Source organism: Egretta garzetta, unplaced genomic scaffold, assembly GCF_000687185.1.
Source record: "Egretta garzetta isolate BGI_Z169 unplaced genomic scaffold, ASM68718v1 scaffold291, whole genome shotgun sequence".
In the NCBI taxonomy this organism is placed as follows: Eukaryota; Metazoa; Chordata; class Aves; order Pelecaniformes; family Ardeidae; genus Egretta; species Egretta garzetta.
Window position 1 is genome coordinate 2,697,369 of NW_009258783.1, and position 12,641 is coordinate 2,710,009.

Here is a 12,641-nt window from a genome sequence, read left to right on the forward strand (position 1 = left end):
CTGAAGCTGTTCCGTCTCAGCTGCCTCATTCAGTTGTCTTCTTAACAGCAACTGGCCACCACAAGTGCCACCAGCCATTGTAATTATGAATGCCATCCATGGACCCTGGACCAGTAGCCAAGGGACTTCAAGGCACTTCTTTCCACAAGGCTATGGCATGACACATACGGCCAGAGGAGCACAAGCAAAGTCCCCAGCAGACCAGTGCTTGCAAAGCCATGACAAAAGGTATTAGCTCAATGTAACCCAAAAAAGCATACAGAAGGAAGATAGTCTTTTGTGCTGGACATGCTACAAAAGCAGATCACATGACCTCAATGTTTTCTTTCTGGAGCTGGAGTGAAACATCAAAGGATAATTCAAAACATGTTTGGATATGCTCGAGGTAGGAGAGCACAGGGCAGTATCTCCAACAGGCCATAGAAACCCACCCCTTATTGACTCTCTGTTCTTTCGTACCTCCCCCACATTTGACAGCTCCTGGAGCAGGTCCAGCATCATTGCATCAGCAGTTCTGCCAGGACCCATTCCACATGCTGAGCAGTTTCTGAAGGAAAAAGCATTTCCTGACATCTGTTCTGAATTCACTGCTCTTCTCCTCCTCCCCCACTTGGTTTCACCTCACACTCCTCTCCAGCTCCCCCTCCACCACCACCACCTGTCCCCAGCTGACCAGGGCTCACCAGGAAGAGATGAGGACCTTCGGGGAGAATTGATGACCCACACCTGTTCCAGCCCCTTTCCTCCCCTGCTAATTTTCTGTGTCTGCTATTGACACAGGATTTTGCTCTTAGCAATGGCACTGAGCGATCTGACCCCAACCCAGCAAATCATTTCTGCATGCACTTTCTTTTACATGCCTCATGCCTTAATTTTTACTACTAGAACAACAGGCATGAGCACTGGCTAAATTAAAAGGACCTTTGCAGGACTGAACCCAGGACCAGGCTCACTACTCTTTCCTCACTCCCTTTTAGGATGGAGCTGTTGCAATGTTAACGATTCCAAGGTTGAATTTTGCCTGGTGCGCTCTGATGAAGTCAGCAGGATAGGGAATGATTTCCACCAGTATTTGATTCCCATCAGAAGTTTTCCCTCATGCTCTGCCTCACCTTGCACTAGCTGTACAGCTACACAGTCCTTTGAAAAATTGTCTGCGTCAAAAATATTCAAAAGATAATGAGTCTAAGAGACACAACAAGCTTTTTTTGCCAGCTAAGTTGCCAATAATTTTGCGTATACAAACATGGATGCAGTTTAAAGGAAGCAAAAGTCTTCACAATCTTGACAATTCCCCCTGCACTGCAGAATTTTAAATAACCTGGATATCTCAGCGATATGCCAAGCATGTAGTAGATTTTATTAAGCATAACTTTGGTTCTAAGTATTCCACCCTCATTCTTGTAATGCCTTTAGTTAAAAACAATTATACAAGAGCAAATACAAAAAATATTAAATTATGAAAACAAATCCATTAAGGCTCCCTTTTTATATTTATATATATTTATATATGTACACTCAAACAAGTGCAGATATTAACAGAAGGTTAAAGCCACAAAAATGCTAAAAAATTTACCACTATACTATCAAAAGCAAGAGTTTTAAAAAAGTACAAAGTGGTAAGTGAACCATTTTCAAATCACTGAAGTATTTGCTGGATTGCTTCAAAATCCATCCAGGGAAAGGGCAGATCAGGAATTGCTTATGCTCACTGGCAAGCAGTTTCTCACTTGAGTAGCCGCACAGGACACTTGTGGTGTGACTAGCTGACCACCCATTTAAGGGTTGCCCATTCTAGCCCAATCCTGACTTTAAGACAAGCTTTTGCCTGTCAAATTGACATGAAGGTGGCTGGGATTCCTAGACTAAAGGGTCAGCAGAATTCAAAGTTGTTCTAACACACACGTGGATGTTCTGTTCACACAGAGAATTAATTCCAACTGAAAACAAAAAACTACATCACGCTGTATGTACAAGGGAGTTTTCTGGCCTCCTGTGTTTCAGAGAGAGGAACTCTACCCTGAATCACAAGATAACAAGGACAGAAAGCAGAATGCCTTCAGCCTGGAAGGGCCCAATCCAACACACCCACTGAAGCCAAAGAGAGGTCCTCATCCCCCACCGACTCTGGTGCCGTTTGGATTACACCAACTTCATTTCACTGCGCAGGCGTGGTGGGATGGCCACACTCACTGAGGGGCAATGGCTGAGAGGAAATGGTCTGCTCAAACCAGAGGAGGGTCTCTCCACCAACTTCTAGACATTTCCATACTGAGCAGAAAGTTAATTGTGGAGTGGAAATCAAAAGGCATGAAGTTTGGTAGGCTGGGAGCAGCTAATATGAAACATGAGCGTGGCGTGGAAGGCTCGTATATAGTGCTGTCTCAACGACATGAAACAAACTCAATCAGTGCAAGTGTTTGAATAATGTGCTGCCAGAAAGGAAGATTGTCTCCTTCCAGAAGAAGGGAAGGAGAGAGGGAAGATCCTGCAGCACTCAGGGTGTTTCTTTGTTGAGAAAATACATGGAAGAGTCTTACATTTGGCTTTTGTCTTTTGTGTGTCCATAATCTGAACAGTCTGGTAGACCATCTTCACATTTAATCTTCTAGACATGAGTCACACTGCAAGTCTAAATCAATGGCAACACACTTATCACAATTCAATTTACTCTCAATCTGATTATGTCCTCATAAAAAATGCCTGGACCTTGACAAATTGAAGTCTGTATCTAGGAAACATTTCTAATTGTGAGCATTTTGTCCCAAGTGCTATGCTGAAATTCTATTTAAAACATCCAATACTTACAGGAAAGGCAAAAGGAACTAAAAACCAAACCGACAAACCCTCCCCCACCACCTTTACAACACAAACACGCCACTGTTGATATTAACAAAAGGTGTTCTCAAACAGTTATGTCCAATGTAATTACAAAGTAGAAATTATTTTGTTTAGCATCCTAAGGCAAAGACTGGGATTAGATCTTCAGCTGACAATGGATGAACACCGCTTCAGTGAGAGCTAGGACTCTGCCGACCAAGGACGATGAGGATTTCTCCCCAGATTCTGAGGATATCTGCACCCATTCACACCAGGTAAGAATCCAATTCTATAGTCCTACATGAGTAATCTTTTCCCCCCTCCTCATCCCAGGCTTTCCTGGATAACTAGTAGTCATAAGCATGAAGGATCAGATTCTGCCATCCCTGTGCAAGCTGAGCAGTATTCTATTTAACGGCAAGTCACAGGGGCAACTTGTGAAAAGGCAGAGAACGTGACAGAATTGGACCCTAAAACTCAGTGGTTACACACTTCCCTTCTTTCTTGAGGCTAAAGGAAGGATGGGATAAAATGAATTTCATTTTCTTCCTCACTGTAGGGACTGGCTTAAACACTGCTCTGTTGCAGGAACTGCAAGAAGCTCCTGCAAGCAAAGATCAGGAACTGATGGCAGATCAGATTCCTGATTTCAGTTCCAGCAAATGAGTTTAAACACTACCAAGTAATGTGTCAACACTGTACTCAGATCAGCATGTCCTTGGAGGAGAAAGGCCACCACAGCAAAGTAAGCAGGATTTCTAAACACAAGAAGTAGAAGACAGGTCATTTTGCATTGAGAGGTAAATTCACAGGGAACACTGCACAGGCCTGTACACAACGGTGTAAGTTTAGAGACAAATCAGCTTCTGGATTCTCCCTGGTGAGAGGATCATCAGATTTCTGCTCTTTCATAGCCTAAATTCTACACGCCAAACAGGGAGAAATGGGCTTTAAGGCTGCCTAACTTTTCACTGCTGGTGAATTTTAAGCATTCTCATCTTTCCCACACCTGCCTATCCCAGTGGGGATGGGCAGCAAGTGATCAACATACCTCGTATCCTCCCAGATTTGATATAAATTCCAACTAAATACAAATTATTGTGGGATATACACAGGCTGTAGGTCTAGATGGAGGAAATCTACCTGCACGGCAAAGCTTCGTAAGGTATCACAGGAGGATTTTTGTTCTGTTTTAAAGCAAAATATAATGTGTATCTCCACTAAACTAGGATCACAAGAGATAAAGCAGTGCAACACTGAAGGAGTTTCTCTAGTATCCCTGGTTAAAATCTCTGAGTAAGCACGTCAGACTGGTCCGTGACACTGATCTGACAGACAGACTCCTTATCCATTGATCTCAGGACTGCATTTGGCAAGTCGATCTGTTTACGGTACTGTCTTTTTAATCCACATGTCCCAGGAATTAAAAATCTCATCTTCAGTAAGTGTCAGATGGATGCTGTTATTTTCCCTCTCAAGGGGCAAATCTGAGACAACTTGCAAAAGCCTCTCTCTGCAGGAAAGCTGGAAGCCTTAGCAGGCGCTGGCTCTAGGAGTCTGGTGCTTCTGTTGCTTCCTGGACCGTCCTCCTCAAGTTGCCCTTGACTTTGACAAATTCAGGTGCATTTTCCTGCTCTTCCTGTATTTTCTGTTGCTCCAGTTCCAGCTTAAAAGGGAATCACACATAAAAAAAAAAAAAGTAATTAAAATGGATCATCGAAATACAAGACAAAAACCTAAAGGTTTCAAAAACTGGCCATGCAAAACTCTTTAAACGGCTTCCTTTCTTTCTCTCATGGAAAAGATAAAGTTGCAGTTCTTTGGGAGTATCTCTTCTCATAAAAGATAAATCTTTTCAAATCCTTGGCTCTAGCTCATTCCAGATGTCCACCTTTGCCAGACAGACAAAAACTGCGAGCCCAGTACCAGAGCAAGATGAAGCATTTTGAAGAAATTCTTGGACATCTTCGTTAAAGAAATAACAATAATTCCCTTCTCAGGCTTCTATAACAGGACAAGGACGAATGTGCCTTGTGGGAGAACACGTGTGAACAGCTACTACTGAGCACACTTGCAGAATGTATTTCTGAGTGTCTAGGTATGGATTTCTGTATCTAACTTGAGCCTCTTTTGGCGTATCTGTTTTGTCTATAACAAAAAGCAATTAAAAAAAAAAAGTCCTCCTTGGCCCTTAGTTGTTCATTTTTGAGAGCCTATTCACCGACATTTTTAACCCAGTTGGAGCTCCTGCCCATGCAGACACTTGAAATTACAAGATTAGATGCTCTGCTCTACAGGGCAAGGCTATACAGTGCCCATACAGAACATGGCTTACTCATTGTACACAATGCGGATTGCTCAGCAATCCTCAGTGAAGGCAAGTAAGTCAGCAGAAAGGAAGAGACAACCCTTTAGAAAACTAACAAAAGCTCCTGAAATGAGCTTTTTTTTTTTTAACAGACCAAGGTCTCCCTGATTAATGCAGACCATGTATGGCTCACCTAAATAATCTCTCCTTTGTCTCTGGTTCACTGGCAAGGGACATGCCTTGTTGCGATAAATCATGACAATGTTCCTCCATGAGTCATGTTGTCAATTAATGCCATTCCTGTGATGTTTACAAAGTCACAACATTGTTTGCAATGGGCAGGCTGTTCCTCTTCTAACAGATTTTTTCTATTCTACGTATGTCCTTGATGGCTCAGTTTCAAATCAAATCTTCCCACAAGCTGAACCATTTGAAGCTGGGCCCTTAAGTGCAGAAATATTTCTAAGCCTAATGAAAAAAAACTGTAATAAACCCCCCTAAACCTATATAATGACTGAATTACACCTCATTTTCCATAAGGTAATTATTTGGCTTAACTGATTTCCATTGAGGAAAACACAAAATACTGCTTTAAACTATTCATTTATTTAAAAATAAACTCAATGCTTGATGCACAGTGACTTTTCTGATGAGGTGTTTCACTGTAGAAATATTTCCTTGGAGGTACACGAAGTGCCTTAAGAGGAACAGAGGCGTTTGGCTGGGCCTGTGCCTAGCAATAAGCTTCACCACAACAAACTCCAGCTCCACATCTTCTCCATACTCAGGATCTGAGGATCTTTTCTGTCATTTGAAAATTGCAATGGACTCATACGTTTTAAAAAGATCTATTGTAGCCTTAAAGTCATCTAGTTTCTTACGTAATCCAGGAGAATCAACTGATCTTTTTATTCATTAAGCAGCCAGTTTTGATGCACTGCAACCTAATAGCCATTCTTAGTGGATCAACTCTTAATAATCAGACTACAAAAGTTGACTAATTCTCCACAGTTTCAATGGTTAAATAAGGTCAGTGCTCCACACACATTCCTGTTGTCTGGTACAGGATTCATTTGACCAAAGGCAGGCACCATATGCAGTTCCCATAGGGTGAGTGACAACAAATAGGTAATTGTAGAGTGTGACTTGACTCACCCTAAAAAAAAAGATATCTGCATTTGATCAGAGGAAATGGGCCAACAGTTGTCTACTGCTTCTTACCTGTCTCCAAAGGGAGCCTCAGGTGAGTAGCTCAGATGTGGATGTGTAGAGGTAGAGTTATTCCCCATCTTACCTGCTCCAGTTTCTGCTGCCGTTTCAGTAGCTCTATTTCCAGGTCTGATTTCTTCTTTTGTGCTTCCTCTTCTTTTTGTTGTTTAATAACTTGATCCCGTTTCCTTTTCTCCATCACCTTCTGTAGCTCTGGTTTGTTTTGAGGTGCAAGACCCCTTTAAATTAAATGGGGGTACAGGAGAGTGGGAAACAGGGAAGAAAGAGATCAGTTTTAATTAGCAGAAATTCACACAGAACTGTAGGCAGGTTTTCTAAAGTCAAGTAATTGCCTATTTAGATACACTGGATTATAAATAATTAATTAAAAGGAAAAAAAACATGCAGATATTTGTCTGGTTTCTAACGAAAACCCTAAACTAGAATTCAAGTCATATTATTACTGAGGCTATTTCCATTTAATGTGCATGATAATATTTCTCCTGGATAATTCACAATTTTCACTTCCATCTTCAGTCTTCCCTCTATTCTCTCAATTCCAGAAGAACAGATTGGAAAAAACCCAATCACAAATCAAGGCTCTACCAGAGCTAGAAACAAATTTTGGACAAAGAGACTTCCCTTGTTGGCTGATAAGCCACAGAGAACGTGTTCAGACAGTCCTATGCAGGGTATTATGCCCATAGAAGCTTGCATGGACAGAACTAAAAAGTGGTTTCCCTCTGGGTTTTGTCACATTGCTCCTGGAAATCGTCGATTCTGTCCTTCCCTGAAAACGTGAGAGCTTTAGCCATGCCTGGCTGCAAAGCTGTTCCCAATGAGAGCTCACAGGCCACACTCAAAATCACAAAGAGGCTAAGACAACAAAAAGCCAGAATAAAAAAAGTTGCAGTCACCTTGGAGACCAGACAAAGGCTGGAGGATTCTCCCTCTCGCAAGATTTTAGCTACTACATCAAGTGAATGTTTCAGGTCTGTTCAGCACAAATTGCTTTCCAAGCCAACTAGTCTAAAAGGAGAAAACTTGCTCTTTGGGAAGATGCATGACTCTATTTATGCAGGCACACACAATACACACTCACTCCTACTTATTTTTGTAACTTCAGCCATTTCTTTTATCTCTGTTATGCTACAATGTTTCCAAAATTTGTTATGATAAGATTCGAAGCTACCCCTGTTATTCAGCTATTAGTGTCACTTAAGTCAGAGCAGAAAGATCCAAAATTTGCCTTTGTTATTGTTGTCTTCCCTGTGAAGACTGTAAGGTGAAAACATTCAGCATTAAGTTTAACATCAGCTGTTTTTTATTTCAACTTTAAGAAATTCAATAACCTGAATAAGGTTTCAGAAAGCGTATTTTTACCCTTCCCTACTTACTATGTATCTGTGGTTGCCTAATTCTTCCATAATATGCATATCTGACAGCATGTCCAATAATACATCAAAATGCCATTTTATGGTGACATCTATGAATGACTCCATATATTATGCAACACTGTATCCCTGTACATAACCTGACAGCAAAATCAAATATTTAGCAACACCAAATGCCGTTCCCTATTTCTCGTAATAGAACTCATAGCCTGAATGCAACAGAAGCTACAAGATTGTGTTAATATTTTATGTTTCATACTATTTTAATTACATTTTAATACATAAAATCTAAGTCAGGCAGAGAAAAGCTGGAGTGATTCTTTTATTACTACTACTACTACTACTGGGTCAGTGAGAGCTGAATCAATGGAAACTTCCATGTTGGCAATTAGCAATCAAGATAGCCACAAACCAGAGGCAAGCTGCTTGGTAGCAATAAGCGTTCCTGCTTTTTATCAGTATGGCTGCACCATAAGAAAGCAGAGGCACCAGGGTGATTTAGGTGTGCTGCAGCTGTAATAAAGGGGACCCACAGAAGATAAAAGTGAATACAACCGCTCAGTCTAATCAAATGGGGTTGGCAGTCAGATCTGTAACAGAACAACTGTAACATCAATCTCATTTTCACTCTCCTACGTAACAAGGAAAAGCAACAAACAGGCAGCTACTGGATTAACTGGGAGTCTTGTATCACCTCCTGGGGATCATTCTAGTTAAATAAAAATATCCCAAAGCTTTGATATAGAGTAAGCAAAGTGTGCTGTAACACAAGTTAGAGCTGATAGGATTAAAGTATCTGGAAGGCATAGGACCAACACTCTGCAGAGCTGAGGTTGAGTCCTAATAAGTAAAAATAGTTTACGGTAAGTGACCACTGCCTTTAGGTACCATTACCTGGATCTTTGTTTGCCCAAAACAGCTACCATCTCTGCAAGTAAATAACTACATCAGTTCAAGACCCAACAGACACTGCTCACAGTTGGCAAGGAGTATGATCAGACCAGCGCTGGCTATTACCTTCCAAGATCCAGAAATGGCTGATCAAAAAGTGAAGCTGCTGGTGCCTACACCGAGTCTTCATAATAAAATAAGGTGCGTGTTAACCAGACTTCTGTAAGACAACTAAAAGTCCTTGTCCTGGTTTCGGCTGGGACAGAGTTAATTTTCTTCCTAGTAGCTGGCATAGCTCTGTGTTTTGGATTTAGTACAAGAAGAAATGTTGATAACACCCTGATGGCTTAGTTGTTGCTGAGCAGTGCTTACACTGGTCAAGGACTTTTCAGCTTCCCTTGCTCTGCCAGGTGCACAAGAAGCTGGGAGGGGGCACAGCCAGGACAGCTGACCCCAACTGGCCAAAGGGCTATTCCATACCAAATGACATCATGCCCAGTATATAAACTGGGGGGAGTTGGCTGGGGGGCAGCGATCGCTGCTCGGGCACGGGCTGGGCATTGGTCAGCATGTGGTAAGCAATCGCATTGTGCATCACTTGTTTTGTATATTCTCTTATCATTATTATTATTACTGTTATTATTATTTTCCTCTGCTGTTTCATTAAACTGTCTTTATCTCAATCCATGAGTTTTACTTTTTTTCTGATTCTCTCCCCCACCCCACTGGGGAGGGGGGAGTGAGCGAGTGGCTGTGTGGTGCCCACCTGCCTGCCGGGTTAAACCACGACAGACCTCCATACATATGGCAGTTTGCAGTAACAAAGCAGAACACGGCCAGAGTATCTACATTACCGAAAAGCCTCATATCAGAGCTAGTACAGTGCACGAAGCACAGAAGACTAACCCACTTCTCAAAAATACAGGTTCTTCTGCTGGTGAGAACCCTCCAACTACTTCATTTCTGCACCAATAAATAAGAATCTAAAATTAACAGCTGCAGCTAATCAAAATCACAATAAGAGAAGAGTGGGTATCAAGGGCTGCACGACTCCTCTGTGTAATAAGATATTCTTCTAGAAGAAAAGAACTCCATACTATTTAAAAATGCTTTATGCTTTCATAAACTTAAAAGAAAAAAAATAGCCTTAATTTATTGCAGCCTCCACATCCTTTAGAATAAGATCATAAGTCGGGAAACTTCAACTATCTTTCTTTCAATGCCTATAAACTTCTTGGTGCTAGGAACTGACTTTGATCTTTAATCCCATTAACGAAAAATAGGACAAACACCTATTTAGGCCAGTTTCTTCCAATTCAGTTGGCAATCTGTATAACATTTCTACTTCTTCATCACTAAAGAAATGCTGTATTGTGTATGCAATTGATTTAGAATTAAGTATCTGAGCTTAGCATTTGTGAGGATTTTGCTATTACACATAGAAAAGACCCCTTCTCCCCTCAAAATACTACCCTGCCAGAGGGAAAAATAAAAAACCAGAAACTTTCATAATGTGACTCTTCCTGCCAAACAGACAAATCCAGATGTGCTGCAGTAGCAAAGCAATAGCTTCCTCCTCTCCTTTATGAAGGTCCTGGGTCTCAAAAGCCTGAATGGCTCCTACCAGCAACTTTATTCTCAAATTCACTCTGAAATTCTGTTCTTCCACTTCTGTTTTGTGGATCCCCACACCCTTGCCTTTGGAAAGTCCATTTTGGGTGGCTTGAATGCACCGAATCACCGATTTATATTGTAGTTAGTTTCTGTTTGTTTAAATGGAGGAGCCCCAAGAGGCTTGGCGGCTTTTCCTCCACCGTGTGGTCTGGTGGCTATTTTCTTAACATGTTTTCTAAGTGAGTCCTCCGTTGCTGAAGAGTTCTCATAACAGAATTTCAGCTATCTCTGGGGCAAGTGCTTGTTTCTCTGAAGTTGACAAAATCAATTATTTACATCTTTAAAAGCAATATATAGAGCAACAGCTGTGCATCCCATCCCAGAATGAAGGAAGGAACATTTGCATAGCATACAAAGAAACACTTGTGCAGCAGTGGAGCAGGCACCAGACTATCACATTGCATTGCAGGAAAGACCAAGTAAGCAGAGAACAGTTTCATATGAAATAAAATATATCATTTCTTTGATTTAAAAGTGGCCCCATAAACTCAGTGCGCTGGGAATGGTGAAAACCCAAAGATTTTATCATCCTGCTGGTAATAGCAAAATTTTGTCAAATGCTTCATAAGGTTAAGAGCACAAGACAAATTACAGTGTCCATGTAACCAATATGAAATGTGATAGGGGAAGAACTGAACTGCTTCCTCTGGAAACTGACCCTTTGTGAGTATTCACAAAACTGAAGTGAGAAGTCTTTTACAGCAAACTTTTGCAGAGCAACTGAAATTAAAACAGAAATAAACGCCACAGTTAAGAATCAGAGACCTTTTATCTACAAGATCTGAATCAACAAGAAGTGTCTGCTGGGCTTTGGGTAAAACGTCACTTTGATGAAACTAAAACTCAAGCTGTGTGTTTGGGGCAGGAGGGTGGCACAAGTGATTTTTAGATTCTTACCTTTTCTGATTCATAAGCAGCTCTCTATGGAGATCTTGATGATTCCGGGATGACTTCACAGGATTAATTAATTTCTGAGGTCTAATTAATTCAGGATTGTCATCATCTATGTAGTCTGGTTCAGCCATAATCTTTCTTGGTATGGGATATGGATCTTTGGTTTCAGTGTCCTTATTCACAGTATCTGTAAAACCGGGGAAAAACTGCAGTAAATCTACATTGAAAGGCCTTTTAAAGATGCATTAAAACATAAAGGCAGCATATTACATTGGTAACAGTTATGCTATTCCTAGATGAATTTTTTCTGCAGTTGAGTAAAGGCTCTCAGAGCAAACATCAGTAGCATCTTTTTAAATAATCGTTGATTTTACAATGTCATCTCCAACAGCCTTCATCCATTGACTTGGAGACAGATTCCCTGTGTTTTAAGAAGAACTAGACAAATAATTTAGGTCAAATGTGTGAAAAGCCCTATTTATTTTAATAAGCCTACTCAGATGAAGCACTTTTTGATCAGCAATACTGAGACCCTAAAGACATTTTAAATACTGGCTACATTAAGTACTACAAACATGTACCAAAAGTGTAGAGTCCCATTTTCTGCCATCGGTATCACAGCAGCTGTGGGGAAAACACCTTCCTGGGATAAACCCTGAACTGTACTGTACCAAGCAAAAGCTTCCATGTGGTAATTGCAAGATCTGCGATTGTTGGGATGGGAGACAGATTTCTGAGTGGAAAGTCAGACGAGAAAAAGTTGGGTGAGGTTGTTTGCTAAAGGTCATATTTCACCCAGCGAAAATCCACAGAATTCCACTGATCTGAAGGCAATTAAGTCTTGATGATTTATGTCATCCAGAAACGTGGCATTTTCCTATCCTACTATAGAAAACGTATCTATACACCAAATCACAACACTTTTAATCAACAGCTGACAAATAAACCATAGCTTTCAAATAATTTATACGTGACCATTCATACCCCCTTCCATCAAAAAGCTTCAGTCACAGAAAGTTTAGCATCCGAACAAAGCACATTCAGAGCAATTCTGCCTCTGTTCACTGACATGGAAACCTGCACGCAAAATCTGGCACACTGCAATTATCAGTTTGATCAAACACTGGCCCCTCAAACAGACCCCCCAAAAAATAATCTCACAGCATGTGGGTTTACAGAGATGAATCAATGGGACATGAAAGAAAAGGCGAGACACCTCCATTAGCCTGACTGGCAGAACAGCTGAATGCTGCACGCTGTACGGTACGGGGCTGCAAGTCAAATCCCTGGGATTTGACACATATTTTCCAGTAAAAGCTGAACATGCAGTTTAATTTAGATGCCACTGTTACCAGCCCTTCCCTCCCTCTCTCATTCCACGGGCTGTAAAACCTGTCTAAGCTCAGCCTCAGTTCAATCCCTAAACTATTTTGTTTCATTAGGGATCTCAT

General features: G+C 41.1%; 1 protein-coding gene across 1 annotated transcript in view; it reads right to left on the reverse strand.

Annotated features, from left to right (window-relative positions):
• Positions 1-11,377, reverse strand: part of FAM107B (family with sequence similarity 107 member B) — a 13,758-nt gene extending 2,381 nt beyond the window's left edge. Inside the window, exons 1-3 of the mRNA XM_009649465.2 lie at positions 11,194-11,377; positions 6,423-6,576; positions 3,375-4,486 (exon numbers count right to left, since the gene is read on the reverse strand). Coding sequence (XP_009647760.1) covers positions 4,370-4,486; positions 6,423-6,576; positions 11,194-11,321 — 399 coding nt within the window. The 5' untranslated portion in view covers positions 11,322-11,377 and the 3' untranslated portion in view covers positions 3,375-4,369. The remainder of the gene's footprint in view (positions 1-3,374; positions 4,487-6,422; positions 6,577-11,193) is intronic.
• Positions 11,378-12,641: the final 1,264 nt, after the last annotated feature.